This window comes from Tachysurus fulvidraco, chromosome 12 (genome assembly GCF_022655615.1).
Source record: "Tachysurus fulvidraco isolate hzauxx_2018 chromosome 12, HZAU_PFXX_2.0, whole genome shotgun sequence".
Classification (NCBI taxonomy): Eukaryota; Metazoa; Chordata; class Actinopteri; order Siluriformes; family Bagridae; genus Tachysurus; species Tachysurus fulvidraco.
In genome coordinates, this window is record NC_062529.1 from 5741489 (window position 1) to 5761737 (window position 20249).

General features: G+C 39.6%; 2 protein-coding genes across 3 annotated transcripts in view; both read right to left on the reverse strand.

Moving 5' to 3' along the window:
- Positions 1-243: 243 nt before the first annotated feature.
- Positions 244-8766, reverse strand: wdr20a (WD repeat domain 20a). The gene is made up of 4 exons (XM_027173631.2): positions 8461-8766; positions 4576-4758; positions 2894-4255; positions 244-1865 (listed from the first exon to the last, which is right to left on the reverse strand). The coding sequence occupies exons 1-4, from the start codon at positions 8722-8724 to the stop codon at positions 1812-1814; spliced, it is 1863 nt and encodes a 620-aa protein (XP_027029432.1). The 5' UTR covers positions 8725-8766; the 3' UTR covers positions 244-1811.
- Positions 8767-9854: 1088 nt separating this feature from the next.
- dync1h1 (dynein, cytoplasmic 1, heavy chain 1) overlaps positions 9855-20249 on the reverse strand; it is a 39485-nt gene continuing 29090 nt past the window's right edge. For both annotated transcript variants that reach the window (XM_047821166.1, XM_027173629.2), the window contains exons 60-78: positions 19617-19870; positions 19241-19375; positions 19039-19133; positions 18434-18608; positions 17571-17646; positions 17310-17470; positions 17062-17173; positions 16922-16982; positions 16695-16818; positions 16343-16456; positions 16037-16207; positions 15665-15882; positions 15451-15554; positions 14019-14227; positions 12211-12364; positions 11376-11518; positions 10746-10914; positions 10501-10625; positions 9855-10409 (exon numbers count right to left, since the gene is read on the reverse strand). In XM_047821166.1, coding sequence (XP_047677122.1) covers positions 10281-10409; positions 10501-10625; positions 10746-10914; positions 11376-11518; positions 12211-12364; positions 14019-14227; positions 15451-15554; positions 15665-15882; positions 16037-16207; positions 16343-16456; positions 16695-16818; positions 16922-16982; positions 17062-17173; positions 17310-17470; positions 17571-17646; positions 18434-18608; positions 19039-19133; positions 19241-19375; positions 19617-19870 — 2729 coding nt within the window. In that variant the 3' untranslated portion in view covers positions 9855-10280. The remainder of the gene's footprint in view (positions 10410-10500; positions 10626-10745; positions 10915-11375; positions 11519-12210; positions 12365-14018; positions 14228-15450; positions 15555-15664; positions 15883-16036; positions 16208-16342; positions 16457-16694; positions 16819-16921; positions 16983-17061; positions 17174-17309; positions 17471-17570; positions 17647-18433; positions 18609-19038; positions 19134-19240; positions 19376-19616; positions 19871-20249) is intronic.

A 20249-nucleotide genomic window follows, 5' to 3' on the forward strand; every position in this document is an offset into this window, starting at 1 on the left:
TGCACAACTTGAATTTACCCAAGTTAAATGTAATATGTAGGCATATTATTAACCACAATCATGTTTTCTCCAAGTTAAGAAGAAAACATTTTTGAAAAGTGGCCTAAGAAAACTCACTCTATATTAATGGTATAGATTATTTTATAAGAACCCTCTGAAGTGGCCTTTCATTTTAATGGAACAGATAACATATTGAATTATACACCACAGTGTAGAATCACAATCAACGCACAAGGCCAAAGGTCACTGAACTTTGTTTTTAATGAAGAACAAAATGTGAACGGTAAAAATGTTAACAACATAAAATGTGACCACTGTAGCATCCTCGCCTTCCCCAGTTAGTGTGGATTCACTGTGTGGTGTATTAACAATGACCGGTAGTCACAAAAAGGTACATTAAAACATTAGGTGTTGTCACATGGTGAGGTATTACCAATCAGTTTCATAACTACTGAAGTCATTTCCTAGTGGGGTGATTTAGTAGCGTTATGCAGAATAGCATTGCTGCTGCTAAGCAAAAAAAAACAAAAAACAAAAAACCAACAACAAAAAAAAACAAAAAACCAACTCTTATTACACACTTTTTTTTGTCTGCCAGACTTCCTGAGCTTCACACATTAGAATTTTCGAGTTCAGCTGTTTGCAGACAACACTGCATTTTGTGAATTTATAACAAACATATTTGCTAAAAGGTTTAAGCCTTTTGACACATAAATCTCCTATATCAAAATACATCTGGATGAAGTCAAGAGGAAAGAAAAAAAAATAGCAGAAATCTGCATATTCAAGATTTTTTTAATATCATTGTGAATTTTTCTGCCTTAGAAATATCACTATTTCCTTTAATGATGACAAAACGTCCACTAGAGTAGTACTGATCATTTGCTTTTGCCCCGTTAAATCACTGAATTACAATATTATACATATAATACAAAGCAGATTTTACTCTGAAACAATATTAAAATAAATGCTCAATAGATACAAAGTTGTTTTTGTTTTTTTTTAAATCATTTCATTTCTCCACGTTATACCAGTCTGTGAGTCCTTGCACACAAAATGTAAAGCCATTCTCTTCTAATAAACTATTAAGTGCAAACAATTTTCTTTAAAAAAAAAAAAAAAAAAAAGGGGAAGACGGGGGGAAAAAAATAAAAAGAGGGGAAAAAACAAACAAACAAAAATTTTTGATTGCAGCATCCAGCTATTCAGATTCAAATTTCAAGCCAGAGGATAATAAAGCCAAGTGCATCAAGGCCATCCCTAGATCATTTGTTTTTTTGTCTTTTTATCCTTTCTAGTAGTTACAAAAAAGAGAAAATAAAAATAAAATCAGTGCAAAGTTTTTAAAGTGTGGGGTTTAGGGGGAGTGATTCCATATGTAAGAAAAGAACAAAGAAAAAAATAATCTGGATGGAAGCAAGACCTTATATTATCTTTAGCTCCTAGCTTCCAACTGAATTCCTCAACACAGTCACACTCGCATCAGGAAGGAAATGTGAAATGTTTGTGTTAGACAGAAAAGAAGCAAAAATAAATACTTTTCTTTGAAAAGAGAAAAAGGAAGGGGCACAACACCACCATGGCCAAAGTCCATCACTGCACCACACTGTTTCCATTTGTGCACAGTATTCGCATGTCCACAGTGCATGTGAGGCAACCAATGACATTTTAAATTGGGGAAAATACAACAGACGTGAGGCAGAAAGAGAGAACAAAAAAGACGCAATGCTCTAAACGTGAAGAGCAGCACAGGGCTCTGTATGTTGACAGCTTGATGTGATGTAGGGTTCTTAGCAGCAGAAATATTGTGGCTATACTACTGTTCCACTGGGCGAGTTGGCTTGATTTTGGGATGACAATAAACCCTGAAAAGGAAGACAAATATCATTGTAAGAGCAATTCCAAACCTTTAATGTATAAAAACGTGAAGACATGAATTTCATTCACAGGGATGTGAATTAGAACTAAACCATAGGATTCACTAAGAAAATTCATGATTTAAAAAAATTAAATAAAATCATATGACGTAATGGATCACTTCGTTTGACACAAGCTGCTCAGTTCGATGCATCAGGACATTAAACAACACAGTCAACAGAATGCATAAAAAAGCTTGCTCATCATATTTTATGAGAAATAAACATTAAACCTTAAATGAAACCTGTACTTCCTTCCTCTTAAATCAGAACAAGCTGTTCGTTACTTTTATCAAAACAAATCATGGATCTGCATCTAGTGTTTAAGTTTAATCATTCTATGCTACAACGGTTTCTGGAAAAAACAACAGTTGTGTTGCTCTCATTATTACAGGTCTTTGTATTATTTGTAGGTCAATTAGTATATGCATCATTTGACAGTGTAGAAGTGTCCCTATACACAGAGGTATAGAAGTGTGTGTGTGTGTGTGTGTGTGTGTGTGTGTGTGTGTGTGTGCGTGTGTGTGTGTGTGTGTGTCCCAATTTATTTTTTTACTGTGTTTTTTCAAAACTTCATTTAAATTTATAAATTGATTTATTGCTGCATAATTCATTAGGGCGAAAATGTGGTGCCTGCAGTGTTAGATTCACAAAATAGTATTGCATCTTAGAATGTGCGTGTCCTTTTAGCCAATTTTGTAGTACTGTTCATATGTATGCCTTAAATGGAGTTAAACAAAACTTTCTTCCTAAATTTATCAGGAATCCTTTTGTTTAAATTTTACAACTTTCCATAACTATGAGCAAGATCATTGTCAACTGGTAATAGTTAGGGGGTGGAGATATAATAAATTTTAATACTAAAAAAATATTTAATTTAAAAGCATTCAAACACATAAATGTTTGGCTTTTCTGGAAGAATAAGGCAGAATAACCTTCTAAAATCTGAATGCAATTTGGATTTAGATGGAACTTACCACTTTCCCAGGCCTGGCCCACGTGCAAATAAATCCCTCCTGACATGCAGTGACTATGCAGTCCTCAAGAAAGATAAGTACGGTGAGCCTCTCATGTGCTATTTTCTTGCAAATGAGTGGCTCAAGCAGTGGCACATCCTCCATTCTTGGACAAAGCGGTGTGCCCAGCGTCTTGGCTGCATCTGCTCTGCTTGTCTTAGCGAGCAGATGCAGTTTGTCACTGCTTTTGCTGCTGATGTGGCCCATGCTGTGGTTGCGCTTGTGCTCCTTTTCATGGTGTCGCTCCTTACGCTCATGCAGCGCCAGTGTAGCAAACTTGCTTACACTTGAGGGAACTGCATTGGTGTTGTCCATCGTGCCACTTTTGCTGTTGCCACTGCCACTGGAGGCAGCTGAGTGAGGAAGGCTGTTGGAGCGTGGCAGCGGTGCAGGCACAGAGTTGCCTGGTGTATTAGAGCCACTGTTGCTGCTGCTGCTGCTTCCTCCATTGGCACTTGGGTTGTTGATGCTTGTGATTATTGTTCCAACTCCTCCTCCACTTACTCCTCCTCCACTTCCAGAGACTGGGAGACTTGTGGCATTCATGACATTGGTATGGGTTCTCGTTCGAGATAACGGTAGATGTGGGAACAAAATGTCCTCTGTCAAGTCCCATAGGCACAACTGAGTGTCCTGTCCCACAGATCCAAAACGGTAGGTGACGCTGAGTGGTCGTCCATCTGTGGAGTTTCGTTTTGAGAGACGCGAGTGTGTGCTGTTGGCACGCTCGCGGCCCGTTAGTGCCTGCTCCTGCAGGTCGTCATCACTGCCACTGAACTCGTTGGGTTCAGTCTCTTCTACGCTGGTGGTGTAGTGGTCAAAGGCCACCACACTAACCCATGACTTGTGACCATGTCCTCGAGCAACCACACGCCGCTCACTGAATGACCACACAGTTACCAGGTCATCCTCACCACCCGCTACTACATAGCGACCATCTGGGCTCCAGCAAACACAAAGCAGGCCACCAAAATAGCTGCGCATAGTTCCATGTAACTCAGCACCATCAAAGTGGAACACTCGCAGGAAACCATCCTGGCTTGCACATGCCACAAACTTGCCATCAGGTGAGAAAGCAAACTCATTCAACGCACCCTCACCTACTGTCCACTTCAGCAATGGGTTGCGTGTTGACTTGCTCTTGCATGTGTGCACAGTGTAACTCTCGCCTTGCTTGAGCAGCTGGTAGTGGGGTGCAGCAGTACCACATGCATGCTCCACGTTGTACAGGTACATGCTCCCACTGGAATGGGCTACAAGAAAGAGGCTCTCCGAGCCAGGCACCCATTTCACACATGTCACTCTAGATTTGTCTATAAGTCTCTGAGGGTGGTCATTGGCAGGGGTCATTAAAGATTGAGAGTGGGTGATGGGGGGAGAAAAAGAGAAACTTTTGTTAGGAGGTCAGCAGCATATTGCTCAACTTTTGGTTATATATGTACAAAATTAAAAACACAAATATCATTAATGGCATCAACTCTAACAGATTTAAAGGTGCAGTAAAAAAAGAATTTGTATCATGTTTTATATCTTTATACATCATGGCCGAATGTTTAGCATTTCTTTTCCTTTTTGCATACACAGCCATAAAAAAACAAAGTAAAAATGTATTGAAACCCTAGCACAATCCTTCACAGACTTACTTCTTCATTGAAGAGCTTACTCGTCTCTTTCTTGATAGGGTCAATAAGCTGTACTTGTCCAGCTGAGAAGCCCACAAGCAGCGACACGCTCTCAGCTGTGGCAGTGAGGTGGTTAAAGTCATGGCAAGTGGGCTGTGTTCCCTTGTATATCCTCTTGTCTATTGGCTTACTTAGGTCAGCAGCCTGTAGACGAAAAACACACAAGACATTTGATTTTGAGAACAATATAATAGAATATAAATTTTAAATATTATAATGTTAAAATTATAATGTAGTATTATAATTTATGGAGTTTAAAGCAAGCTTTATAAAAATGTGTTCCTTGAGGAAACGGTAAAGCAATGAAATGTTGCAAAGAAATTAAACCTGTTGTGCAGAAAGTGTTTTCATGCTTATTAGTTTTCTTACATCAGTTCAATAAACTATTAGTGTATACAGTAAAAATGGCATTTATGGTAAACATTATTACGGTATAATAATGTTACAGCCCAATAAGGACCATGTGAAGGATATATTTACATACTCATATTGAGAAAGCAATTTTAAAAAAATGATTGCCATATGACACAATGTGACAGAAAAGCTCTATTTCTTTTGTTTGGCATGATCTAACATCAATGTGTTTGTACCACATTTACTATAAATTTAAATTTTGAAATTCAAATTTTACTTGTCGCACAGTACATGACTGCACATGATATAAAAATAGAATAAAATGTTTTCCAGTTTTAGTTTAGCAATATATGCATGCTGTGCAAAAATCAGGTTAAGGTAGTAGGTATTGTGCAGACTAGTCCAAGTAGGCCTGTGTGTTGTCCTGGTTGAGAGCCTGAATGACCTGTGGGAAGAAGCTCCTCCTCACACTATCTCTGTTTGTCTTTAGGGAGTGAAAGCACTACCCTGACTGCAACAGAGAGAAGAATCCATTGTTCAGATGATACCTGACCTGTACAACAGACAGCACACCAGAAGGATAATTCTGTTTCCTTAAGGATAATACCTTAATACCAAAAGTACCTAATAGAAGGACAACCAGTTAACCAGTAACAGGCTCACATGCACCCAAGGCTCACTAATTCACATTGGGAGTGAAAGCCTGTTTAGTCTGATCCTGCAGAAGAGCAACGGTAGCACAAATAGCTGAAAAGTTAATGCTAGCTTTGACAGAAAGGTATCAGAACACAAAATGCACTGTAGCTTGCTCTGTATAGGGCTGTATAACAGCCAGTCAAAGTGCTGTCTCCTGACCAATGCCAAAAGCATGTACTGTACAATGGGCTTGTGAGCATCAGAACTGGACAATGGAGCAATGGAATAAGGTGGCCCTGATCTGATAAATTACAGTTTCTTTTACATCATGTAGATGGCTATATGCACGTGTCACTTACCTGGGAAAGAGAGGACACCAATATGCACTAAGGAAAGAAGGTAAGCCAGAAGAGGCAGTTTGATTCTTTGGTAATGTTCTGCTGGGAACACTTGTATTCATATGAATAGTACTTTGATACATACCACTTTACAACAAAATACTGCTGCACATCAAGTGTTTATGGCAAAGGTATTCCCTAATGGCAGCAGCCTCATTAAGCAAGGTTAAAACACCCAGTCATAAAGCAAAAATTGTTCAGAAATAGTTTAAAGCCTCCAAATGCCAATCTCAATAAGATTCAGCATCTATGAGACGTGCTGGACAAACAAATCGCAATCCATGTTGCCCCCAACTTGCAACTGCAGGACTTGGATCTGCTGCCAACATTGTCAGAGGCCTAACTAACTGTAACTGCCCACTTTAAGAGGTCTTGTGGAGTCCATGCCTCAATAGTTGAAAGCACTCAAAGCAAAAGTCCACTATGAATGACTTAATTATTAATTTTTATAATCCATGTTCAGTTTGTTTAAACTTCTTTCACTGACATGTTAGTAACCTACATTACCCACAATGCTATTCAAATACCTGCAGACTTTTGTGATTTATGCTGCATTCAACTAAAGGTTCTAACTTGTAAGAATGTAATGAAAGGATGTCACTCACGACTAAGAAAAAAACAGAACCCAACTCAAATTCCTATTCAGTCTCCTAAAAGCCAACGCCAGCAAGTGATGTCAAATGAACATGGTGGCTGCTCACAGCATGAACAGTAAACAAACTCCCAATTCTGAGTTTAGCTGAACTCAGCATTCACCCTTACAGCATACACTACAATCAAAACAAGTATAGTTGTCATCTCAGCCTGTTCTCAGCCTGTTATCTGAGAACCAGAGAACCAGGTCTCTGCTGTAACTCACACTTGAAATAGCCATAGTGCCATAATTGCTTGAGGCTCATTCATACTGACTTGTAACTAGTAGTTGCAACACTTACTCACTTTTCTCACCGTAGGATATACTTGTGTGTTTGCTCTGTCGGAGCATCCAAATCTAAAAAGTACTTAATTTTACAATTATTGCTATGTCGACTGTTCTACTGTAATGAACTCCAAACATTACTGCGACATTTAGAACTTGAATTGCTGCACATCACTAGCGGACAACAGCTAATGTTAATTACCTACTCAAAGGAGCATTTTGCATGGTTAGTGTCATAGATTGAACAGTGCTTTTTTATATGAACTGATCTAAAGCCGATTCTTCTATAAACCAATTTAAAAGTAGAATAAAGCAGGTGCACTTTACACGGCCACGTTCATGTAACATCACTCCATAAACAAGTGTTAAACTCCATTTCCTTCTCATGTATAACGTCAGAGCAACGTCAGCTTGTGACACGAGAGCGGCAGGAATATAGCAAAATCTGGGAATAACAAAAACCAAGCAGCAACCAACAAATAAAAACCATAAACACTAAACCTCAACTCACACACGTGATGTATTTCACCTGGAATGCACGGCACAATATAATGGCACAGTGACATTTTTACATCATAACCGTTCAGCTATTAACTTGGCAAAAAGTTGAGCCACTCAGCGCTTTACATGCAGTAATCCATGTACACAACTCTGCGTGTGGGTCTAAACGGGAGAGATTAATCACCGCACGCAAGAAAGACAGATGCAGAACTTCGTGGTCGAAAAACCCCAACAGATGATGTCATGCAGCTTTAACAACACTGATCTTTAGCCTGTTTGCATCATAGCGCACACAGCTACTGAGAACAGTTAATAAAGGGGTTTCTGACAGGATGACTCTCGACCACACAGTCATTGGTTTCAACAAACCGCTACTATTTAGCTTAACTGGACATCCCAATATCGGCCAACATGCACGTTAGCTAGCTACTTGGATAACATAAGCTAACGTTGACAGCAGACAGCAACCAAAGGTCATTCAAGAATAAACGCGAGATCATTAACATCATTCAAAGGGTAGAGACTCCATCGAATGTGCTGGTTCTGTGGCGCCCATGACAGGTGTATTTAGGCCCAGTGCTGACAGTTTGTTAGTCGGCTTGAAGCTGTGACTAGCCAGCTAGCAAACTGCCTAGCTAACTAGTAGGGATTATTTTCTCCACCCATATTTAGACAACTCCCGCCTCATACACGAAAGTTGCAACTCAGAAGCAAACATCTCATTGGTTGCTTCGTAATCAAACTCAACGAAAAAGCCAATAGTGGGGCTTCGGAATTGGGATCTTTCTGAATATAGGTGTGAAAAACGCGGATAGCAACTTAGCTGTTCTGCATACCATAACAGAGTGTAGCAGGGGCAGGCTAGCTATGTAGCAAACATGCTATAACGGTTAAAAAATAAAAATAAACAGCCATGAAAACATACAAGCGTGTAACGGCCACGGATAAAGGCCGGTATATGTTAATGGTTCATTTACTGTTTTTGTCATCTTAGAGAATGTATGGAGTGAAATGAAGATGCGAGTGCGTCGTGTTTACCTTCCTGACGCCTTTGTAGATGTAGAAGTAGAGCTCCCGGCCCACATTGAAGCAGATTCTGTCGCCGTTGCCAGACTGGTCGTTGACGTTCACGAAAGAGACTTTGACGGGATTTGAACCTTGGGAATTAAAAGGCACCCTGTTGGGGCGGCTATATTCGGAGTGTGTGAGGAGTTTGTACGCGCCTTCTCGAGTGGTGAACTGAGTTTTAATTTCGTTCATCTCCTTCCCTCCTCCCTCCGCCGCCATCTTTGAAATTTGCATTCATCCTTCCCCAGGCCCGGATCTTACGCGTCGCGCATGCGCAATACCGTCCAACCTAGACTGCACAGCGGATGCATTTACTGTGGTTTTCTCTGTAACTCGCCGGGTTCTGAGCACGCGGTACACTTGCTTTGCACATGCAAGTGAACTGGGCAGAACAGAAGGGCTTGGCGACACACTCCATGGATCGTAAATCTGTGCCAGTGTTTGCACATTTGTACAAAACAATTATTACCACGGGCTACTGCAACAGGTAGCTGGAGGTCATCTACATTATTACAACAGGGCCATTATTTGGTGAATAATATTAATCTAGGCCAGGAGTTCTTTAGGGTGAACGAGAAGTTTCCTGTGAAGCGCCAAAGGCACCTGCAATAAGGCCATGTGAGAAAAGTAGCAGTGTGAGCAATGGGAAAAGGTGACCTGGTCTGATGAACCAGGTGTTACACAGTCTGCACTACAGGGAGAAGTGACACTTATGGGCCATACAATATTAGGCTTCCCTGTAGAACTCATATGTAATATATCTTAGGTCCTGTCGTTAATGTAGATGTTACTCTGACCTACAGGATCTGCTGCTAACATGTGTCAGATACCACAGCACACCATCAGGGGGTCTGTGCAGCTCTCATCACATTTTTCCTCACACAATATTAAGCCAGCTGGTTTTAATGTCATGGCTATTTCTGAATATTTATCAGTACATAAAACTGGTAGAAAACTAACCAGTCTACCCAAATAAATATAAAAACTAATTTAAAAGTACTATTATGGCTTTAATGAGGTCAAGAAGCCTATATACAATTATATAAGTATCCCACTGTTTCTAAAATTTAGTGTATGGCTCGTTGCTGGAGTCAGTCCCACCTGAAAATATATACGGTTTCTTATAAAGCATTTCTTTAGAAATCCTGGTTTCATCATGGGAAATTATTCACATTAAAAACATATTTTGGGGAAGATTTATATTGGCAATGCAGAGGTGTTCTTAAAAAATGTGAGCCAATTAAGCTTTTAGCCACAAATTTGTTGGGTGAACAATAATTATATTTATAATTAATCATTGATAAATATATTAAATATTTCTTATATACACATCATATGCTCAAATAAAAATAAGAGTACAAGAGACAGGTTATGGACTTTATTTGGAATTCAATACACATTTCATGAGAAAGACATTAAGCACAATGAGCAGGTTTTTAAGATAATTTCAAAACTCCTCAAGCCTGAATTCTAAAAGTCAGCAAATTGCACTACCGTGCAGTCTACGCCAACAAAACGTACATGCAAAACTTTAATCAACATTCATTGTTCTTTCTTGAAACACATACAGCTTCCTTCTTTTAAAAACCCTTGGGTTTCAAATCTCCCATCAATTGACAATCATTTTATCAACATTTCCTTGACTTTCAAATCTGTTAAGATAAATGGTTAAATGTCTAATGCAAGGTTACACTTTCAAAGTAGTTACCTACCAAGCTATAAAGAATCACAGATGAATAGGAGACAATTAGGAATGACATTTAATAACAACACTTAAGCTAAGCAATAATCTACTCAGTGCAAAGGATAGCCACGCCACGCTCATAGAAATTGTGTGGATCCTCCTTTGTGGCAATGTCGAAGTCCACGGTGAAGATAAGATCTGTACGTGTGAAGTTCAGGTACACTGGTAGGGTCACCTGAAGACAAAGAATAAAAGGAGGCCAATTTATAATAAGAGATTTAAACACTCATGCTTCAGCACTGTTGAAAAAGTAATTGAGGCCTTACCATGTTCCTCTTTTCCAAGTTGCTTTGCTTCAGCCATCGCAGCTGTGTGAGAGGCAGCTCAGTGGAGATGGCAGTGGACAGAGAGAGCTTGTTGTTGGTGCAGGTTGCTCCCTGCAGCTTCAGGCCTATACAGAAACACATGTAAAATATATCATGTTGAAAAGGGCACTCTGAGCTGCACAGTAGAAATTATTCCTTACTGAAATGGAGTTAGACATTTAGGAAATTTGTGTTGTTTTACTCACCTTTGACACCAAAGCTGCAGGTGTCAAGTGTTGCGCCCTGTGCTGAGGTGACGTTGACCTCCAGAGCAAGTTCCTCCAGAGACCAGCTGTTAGCCTGAGCGACATACTGACGAGTTGCAGTGATGTAGGCTTCTGGCACAAACAGGCTGCCCAGGTTCACGTGAATATTCTAAAATAGATTTCAACACTTGTATGTAGTGTGTTTCTACATTTTTATACCTCCAAAAGAAAGCACAAGCTAATATTTCATGTTTATATTTAAATCAGTCTGTCTGGTACAACAGTCCATCTAACCTAATAGTACATTTCATAATAGTACGTTTCATATTTAATACTATTAAATAGATGTCTGTTTACTCTACTCCAAAATAATTTATTCCCACTTGGAAGAAAACAAAACATCCTCATAACAGAGAAAGCCAGTGTCAGGATTCTACCAGGTTAATGCGTTTCTGCTGATGACAGACCTAGTGGAACGTCCATAATTGCCTGGAAAATCGTGTCATATGCTCTAAATCAAATACTATTCTCAACATATTTAGAAACCATTTTTTGTTATTAGTTTCTCATGAAAGCCCCAAGCCTATGACTGATTTAGGACTGAACTTTTAATTTGTTAAAAAGGTTCACCTTCAGCTCTTTAGCACCTCCGGTGGCTGCTGCCTGTGAGATTTGCTGCAGTTGTTTGATGCGTTCACTGAAGTCAGCCACCCACTGGATCACAGTCATGGATGCAGGGACAGTATACCGGCCCCAGCTACTGGGCAAAATTCCTATAAATACCAAAGAATTCATTCAGAAAGTATTTTTTTTCCTTAAATATATTTCCTTGTCTATATCTCCTTAATGAAAAACCAGAGAAACGTTGAGGGGAACCAGACACAAAAAGGAACTGTTTTGCTGTAACAGGATTGGCATTGCAATTGAATCAGTTGAAGTCCAAGGCAATGTGATTGACATTGTTGTTAACCAAGAATATTGTCACCGGTACTCCCTAATGACAGTGGCCTCTTTCAGCAGGATGATGCTCCCTGTCACACTGCAAAAATTGTTCAGAATTGGTTTAACTAACATGACAAAGTGTTGACTCGGACTCCAAATTCCCCAGATCTCAAACAAATGGGGTTTCTTTGGGATGTAATGGACAAACAAGCCTGATCTGTTGAGGCCTCAACTCTCAACTTTATTTTATAATTTATTTATATCCAGACTGGGGAGGACCTCATTATATCTCACATTTGTCACTTAATAAATCAACACAAAATCTCCTCCTGATTTAGTGCAGCACTCTTGACAGTGAAAGAAATAAATTTTTCCAGGTGGATTTAGTTGCCAATTCCTTGATTGCAATTATTTTTATGACATTTCATGATCTTTACTGGCCTAGTTAGAAAGCGATTTATTCATTTGAAGTTAATTACTACAGTGTCCAATCACTGTAATAAGAAATACTAATGTAACCCACCTTTGACAAAGTCATTGATTAGTGTTCGAAGAACGTTGGTCTGCTTCTTTTTGCCCTCACACACCTGAACAACGTCAGTGAGATCCTGACGTACATCTTGCAACATCCGAGAGCCCATCTTAACCTCTCGTTCAAAGAAACGGAAAAGGGGATCCTATATTTGGAACCACAATGGAAATAATGTCAATTTAACCAACAGTGCATTTGGCTGTTATACAAACCCTCTTCTTATATTAAGGAATGTGTTCTAATCTAACGAATACTTTATTCGTCCTATAGACGGCTCATAAGCAGGCACTAGTATGGAGGTCACTCCAGATAACCTAATGCCAGTAATAAACATGGAGGAAGTAAACACCATGTTCCACAAGTTTTAACTATAAACAGTTGCAATACATGGCATTTTGTTTATTATTAAAGAAATGTTTAAATCCTTTACATGTTTAATGTTTTCATCCCCCTCATGACACTACCCTGGCAGGAATTCTCATTATATAACCATGCAATATGCCATGTGTTACTTCACTATGCACTACAAAGTAAGGGAGGGGAAATACACTTAACTCTTAATTTTTACTTCTTAGTTTAAAAATCATCAAATCATTTGGTATCAGATTCAGCATCTTTTACTAAACCTTTAACCAAAAAATTAAAACAATGAAATATATATATTTCATTTATATATATTGTCTAAACACGTTTCTAACTTTTAATAAAATCAATCATTGCAACAATGATGTCAGCATGGGACTGGCTGATAATGCTGGTTGCTGGGATGTTTAAGTAGTTAAGTAGTGTTACAGACCACTTTATTACTATTACACAGCTTCTTTGTGCACAGTCTTTGCTATCAGTCTTCTACACCAGGGGTACTTGACTAAAATATACAAACCTCTAGGCCTTGCTTATAAAGATCCAGATAAGCAACTAACATGACTGAATGTTGCTTTTAAATGCTTATATTTAGATGATTAGTTTGAAGTGTGAGTTTTGTTATTTCGGATTTCACAGATAAGAGATAGATTGTGTGCTATTTTTTAAATTGTTACTGGAAATCACATTGAAATAAGAAGCTTTTTTCTTTACACTTGTCCATCTACCTCCGTGAAACAAACTAGCATGTTTCAAACTTAGGTTTTCCTATTAGTTACTGTTGAATTTTTAAATTGTCTCATTTAGCCATCAAAACCTACTTTTTTAGTTTAGATCTATATTAATAAACATTTTTGAAGGCAAGACCATTTTTAATTGAGACACAGCTCATGACAATCACTTTAATTGCAGATATTGCAATGCATTTTTTTTTTTAAAGAGAAACAGAGCTTGTAGTCTGCTTATTGTGACCGTGCATGAAATCTCTAAACATTTTGCAGTTTTTACTTGGAAACCTGGTGGACAAGGATGTTCAGGCTCTGATGTGCCATCTAGTGACTGCTCCTCTTGATCCTCCACAAGGTACACAGCACAGTATGTGAACAATGATGCTCTTGTTGCTGCCACTTCTGCACATTCACAAATATTTTGAACTATCTTTAACTAAATATCTTAACTGTTTTGTCCACCCTCTTTTGCCAAAAATCAGGCAGTGCGATTCTTAAGCAAATGCGCCTATCAGGGCCTGAAGTCGGTCCCATTATTGATGACTAGGTGCAATAATGAGGAATCTGTGGAAGGTAACTAGGCAGAAAAGTTATGGAGCTGTAAATGTGAAGATCAATATTTGTTGAACGATTATATCCATGGACAAGCCACCACTGGACTCTCTTCTGATGGTTACAATATAAGGACAGTTGTAATTCAGAACTCACCTTGATGTTCTCCACGGTACGTTTAAGTGGACTGACAGACAGTGGGATAAGCTGGAGCCAGTTGCATGCAGTACTGTGCAGCGTCCTCATCCATGCCGGTTGGGCATCTGAGGATGACGCTGTACGCCGTTTCTTCTCTGTCTCATAGGCCAGATCGTCCTCATCCTCCAACATCTGCATTTTCAACAGCTTACCCATCATGTCTGTGCCTGGGGAGAGCAGGGAATGGAAGCAGGACCATGGCAGAGGGTGTTGAGGTGGATAAGCACAAAAACGAAAGGTACCAAAATAACCACAATGAGAATAAATTAGGGAGGGAAAATTAAATATGTTGGCTGACAAACGTCGCATGACATCGTCTGCTTTTACTCCAAAGCCCAGTTTAATAAGCAAGCAACTGGTCACCATGCAAATGGTACATCACACATTACATATTTCAGGGATATCATGCATAGTGGGTGACAGCCTGAAGTAGGTTTGACAAAGCAATGAATAGAGGCTGGAAGCTAGAATGTTTTGACATGATGGCAGTGAAATACAGCTGCTGGAGGGTCAGGACACAGCCCAGCCCTCAGAAGGACACACACTCTATATGTGTATGATCAAAGTACAACTCATGCATGGTGCCTCTTGCTGTTGTGTGACAAAGATATAAAATCCATATTTTCTTTGAATAGAATGAAATAGAAAAAGGTATGTAGGCATTATGTAGTCAAAAGTCTGTGGACACCTGACTATCAAGCCCGAAATTGGGCCTTCCTAAAAATTTGAGCCACAGTTTGGAAGCACACTTTTTATACTTTAGCATTACAAAATCCCCTCTCTGGTACAAAGGGGCCTAGACCAAACTTGTTCAAGCATGATAATGCCCCTGTGCACAAAGCATGATCTGTGAAAGCATGGTAATCAAGGTTGGAGATGAAGAACTCGAAAAGCCCTGCACATACAAGGGTATCCCAGGACTTCTCAACATCAGTGTCTGACTTCACCAATGCTTTTGTGGTTGAGTGGGCAAATCTCCAAAGCCATGATCTAGTGAAACACCCTTCCAGAAGAGTAAGTGTAATTATAAATCTGGAAGGGGCTGTTTAAAAAGTGCATCTGTGATGGTCAGGCATCTAAAAAGAATTCTTTAGAGAAATAATACTTCACAAAGCAACTGAACCAACATGAGCTGCTGGAGATCATACACATGTGAGATTGTGTATTCAGCTCAGGGCAAATGGAAACGAATCCTGTGTAAAATGTTCAATCCATTTAAGGCCCTGTGGATGCTGACAGAATACATTAGGGAAACTCTTTGAAGACAAAAACCGTTATTAATAGAAGAGATCGGAGACAAAAGATGTATCCATGGCAATCAGAAAGAGGAGTGGAAATCCACCAATCACAAATATAAAGGACATGAAAGACAGGACATAAATAAACAAACCCTGAGTGGTGAGAAGAACCTTCTCAGCGTTGCTTGGTAAACCGAGCCAAGATGGAGTCTGAGTATCTGGGAGCATCTCCACCCAGTGCATGAACTCTTCACGTCTGCAAAATAAATACATTATTAGTACTTAATCTTATAAAAGGAACAGAATGGAGCCAACCCTTTAAGGTTTTTTTTAAATCCTATGTAGCAGATTTAATTTTTCACTGACCGAATACCGTCTGGCATTTTAATATCCTTGTGACCATCCACTTTGAATGCCAGCTTGAATTCACTGTCAAAGCTGCTAGTAGTAAAGATGCGCTCCAGGAAAGTGTTTAGAAGGCGCTGGTCAAATTCGTTATCTATACGGCCTCCATATATAGACTGAGCCATTAGGGTCTTCAGTGCTGCCCATGGTATCTTGTCAGGAGAGATGTTTTGTCGACCCTGTTACAAACAAAATTAGGGGAAAATTGCTCAGAAATCCATATTGTGTCATTTCTAAAAACACAAACACTCATATACTCATAATGGCCATAGAAATATTCATAACCAAAACATAGATGTTATTTGAAAAAAAAAAAAATTTATGATTTCAGACCTTAGCAGTGTCATCCAGCCACGTGTCAACAGTATCACAGGCCGAGCGTAAGTCAGACTCTCCAAACTCGTACTTCTTTGACCAGCCAAGTGGCACATAGCGGAGACGTTCCTGGATGACTGCATGGAACCAGGCCAGGAGAAAGTACAGCCGTGCACGTTCATTAGGAGCCTGAAACAGAATGTATGATTGCTTAGTAATTAATTAAGGCTTATACCTGTAACAACACTACTAAACATAAAACAAATTAAGGAAAGGATTTAAGCTGTGTTTAAAAAAACAAATTAAAAAATTCTCAGTCTTCACCTTGCACATGCGTGCAACTGGAATACTGCTGAAAGTCCTCAGCATGTTGGCCTTCACACCAGGAGGTGGCTCAAAGACAAAAATGCGACCAGCACGCAACAGGTTCACAGGAACCTGCAGAAGAAAATCAGTGTTATTAAGTGACAGTCAAGTATCTCTAGGCTTTGATTATCCAGTTCTGCTAAATTTACAAAATGCCAGCTTTTCACAAATTAGGTAAAATAATACAAGCAACGTAATTTATATACTATCAGTTCTAAGAGGGACAGCCATTTTTCAACTAATAAAATACAATCTAATATTCCATGGACATTCCATTATGTAGATGGACATAGAGATCAGCAATGATAACCTTGGGGTTTATCTCCATGGTGAGGAAGAGGCGGAAACTGGCGTGAGGCTGCATGGAGTGCAGCTTCTTCTCCAGCTGCATAAGCCAACCAGGAGCCAGGTGTACATTCTCCAACATTACCCATCTATTTGACAACACAAAAAGAAGTGTTCACATTTAAACCCCCAAAGGTTAATAGCTCTTTGTGTTTATTGCAGAGAGATCTGACTACTGGCAGTCCTGCCCACCTTCCAGACTTGACTGCTGTGTTAATGTCCCGGTCAGCCTTGTTGAAGCCTTCAGCAGAACCTGTGCACAAAAGTCAAGTAGAAAGATTGTCCATCTTTGTATGACTGTTGAAACTACAGGTAGGAAGAGGATTTCATACCAATGGAGATGGAGGTAATATGTTTGTTTTCCTCAGCAGCTAAGTCTCTGACCAGGCCACTGGCATCGTAACCAGGCACAGAGCACATAAGCACTGGAGTTCCTGGCTTCACCTAGAAAAGTTCCATCGTGTAGTTCACAATACAATGACTGACAATTTAGAAAGATTTCAGATATTTCAGCAGAATTAAATAAAAAAAAGCTTTTAGCATGACCATGGTAAAGTCGTGAAAGCCTCATAGTCCTTACCTCACTGTCCACAATGTTTCCCAAGTCTAATGGCTGTTCAATAATGGACATGAAACTTTCTCCCAAGACCATAGCCACAAAGATGGAGGACATGGCTAGCAGACGATCTGGTCGGAATGCCTGGATTAGCAGCAGTTGGTGCACAGCCTGGCCAATGGGAGCTATAGGACACAAATACGAGTTTAAAACAACAACAACAACAACAACAGAAAACCAGGTTTATCTTAAACTAGTTCAAACAAAAATGTTACCACAACTTACTGTTTGTCTTCTCTTCTGCCCAGAGGTATGGTACAGAGAGCTCAGGGGAGTTACTCTCTACCCACATGAAGAATTGCTGGAAGACACAAATGACAAACTTAAACCCAATCTGTCTGTCTGCCATGCATTTCCCTCTAATATAGTCTAATTCACACTGAAAACTTAAGGTTATTTTAGCTGCTACTACAGGATAGTGGAGTTAAAATTAATTAATAAATGAGTTCACAGTGCAGACATACAGCTTTAACCTAATGGTTTGTACATCCATATTAGATGAATGGTGTAGAAATGAAAGCACTTGCTCCGTGTTGTCCTGTATAGACAACACTGTGTAGTCTGATAAAACTCTGGGCAGAAACTAGGCAGAAAATATGACCATAATATGTTCATTCAAATCCTCCTGCTTTGCACACAAGGGAAATGGTTCTAACGGCAAACATAAATGCCCACGCTATAAGAGGAGTTGGCATGCTTTGAATCATGAACAGTTCCTTCCCTTCTTTATGCCCTTCTCTTTCCACTATTCTGGTAAAAGGTGATTAATTTGAATATAAAGCACAAAAAGCTATCAGTGACAGAGTAACAGCAATGAGGAAATAACATCCGAGCAACTGTCCAATTACATCCGGTCCCTTAATATACCATACATAAAGAGCTACAATTCCTACTCCGTTCACTCAAGATTGACTTAAATATCCTCAAATTATAAGATGAATTTTTGCACTACAACATAATTTCAACCCCAGTACACAGTGGTGTAAAGCTAAAATAACTGTCCAGTTCCAAACATTTATTACCCTGATAAATGTCTTTAAGCGTCTGTCTTTCAGAACACCTTTCATTATGTCTTTAATTTGCCTCACCTCATCAGCCTGCACTTTAGCCACCAGGTCTCTGAAGACAGGCAGGCGGCTGAGGCGCACCATGGCCTCGCTTTGCTCTGTGGTCAGGCCCTTCACCTTCGGTGCAGTTGTGCCGGTCAGGACAATCTCCTTCTCACGCAGGAAGTGCTGGAACTCTGAGTCATAGGACGGTTCACTGAAATGCAACAAGCGGGTTTTTACAGTTTCATTAAAGTTAAAAACATGCCCTCTACCCTGGTTCTGTCTGGCACATTATCTGGCTCACAGTGTCCCTAACAGACAAATGAACAACACAGAAATAAATAGCCAAGGGTGTGCAGTTCCTTAGCTTATTATTCTCCTTTGTTTTGTTTGACAATAGCTTGGCTGACAACACTGAGGACAACACCAGATCAGTGAAGTGGAACAGGTTTGGATTTTACACAATGTACTGTAAAATGGAAATATTTTAATATACATTCAATTGCTATGTAAACATCATTTAAAATCCCAAGTGTGTTGGGACCAAAGGGGTACGATCGGCAACCTATTTATTACAGGCATGATATTGTATGCTACCCTTATAGCAGTGATAGTAATATGTACATTTCCAGTTCACTGGTTACCTGCTTATGCCTTTTAGGTTGATCCTAGCCAGCAGCATGGAAAAAGTGATGTGATCCTGGTGCAGCATGCCTCGAGCCACTCTGTTAAAAGCAACCTGAGAACCAGAAACAAGTAATACTAGCTCAAGTACTGCATTTACTATAAAATGCAAATTGTAGGACAATACTAACAGTTAGTAGGGCAAGTATCGTAATGTCTTACTTGAAACAAATCCTTGGTGATGAGGGACAGGCGCTGCGTATGGTCACTCACACTCTTTAAGTTTGCATTCTCATACAGCACAGTATGGTAGATGTCCAGGAAGAATTGGAGGGAGTACTGATAAAGGAAGTGCATCTGCAAAAGGGAAAAGAAATATTACTTAATATTGCATGACTTTAACCTAAAAGTGACCCTGACTGTGTCTTGTTATGGAATATGTTATTTAAATCACCCACAAACAGGACCAACAATGTCTCCTTATGATCAATAGCATACATCAACGATGAACGTTATACTATGGAACTATCCACTATATGTCTTCTCTTATTTGGCTTCTGCACTACATAAACTGCCAAGCAAAGATTTGCAGTCAGACCTGGTTGAGAGACTCCATGGTGAAATAGATGCTACTGCAAGCAGAGGACAGTGACAGATACTGCTGCGACACGGTTTCCACTTCCTGCATGACTATGTCCGTCTCTTCCACTTTCCTGGTCACCTCTGCTGCCTCCTTCTTCAGGTTCTCCAGTGTAGTGATGATGGTGTCATCATCCAGTATGCGACCCTTGACCTCATTAAGTGCTTGCAAGAGCGACTTCTCCAACTGACGCAAACGCAGCTGGAACTCACCTGAAAATCACCAGATTTAATGCTGAAATTTTGTACAAGGTCTGAAAATTACACTTAATTACAATTCAGTTCTCAGTATTGAAATGATGCTTCTTGACACCCCCATTATTAACATTTCTTTTCCGTTTGTATACACGGATGTCACACAGCAGTCTGCAGTCAGTGTATAAAAATAATCCACTCGGCAAGTGTCAATCTTTCCAAACCAGAAGCCTTGGTCTGGAGTGCCTTGAACTTGTAACAAAAACTTGAGCCAGGAGTAACCTATTCAGCAGTAGAAGTAAGAGGAGATTCCAGCGATTATCCAAATATAAACCATGTTGTCTACCAGCAAAAGGGATTGATTTTGTAAAGCTTCTTTGTGCTACATTGATCCCAA

Bases quoted from the DNA above. Each gene is read 5' to 3' on its own strand.
- wdr20a (XM_027173631.2), bottom strand. From the start codon at position 8,724: ATGCAAATTTCAAAGATGGCGGCGGAGGGAGGAGGGAAGGAGATGAAC. The intron at 4,759-8,460 runs GTAAACACGACG...TTTCGTCTACAG, and splicing joins TCTACAAAGGCGTCAGGAAG to GCTGCTGACCTAAGTAAGCC. The intron at 4,256-4,575 runs GTAAGTCTGTGA...GACCACCCTCAG, and splicing joins GTAAGCTCTTCAATGAAGAA to AGACTTATAGACAAATCTAG.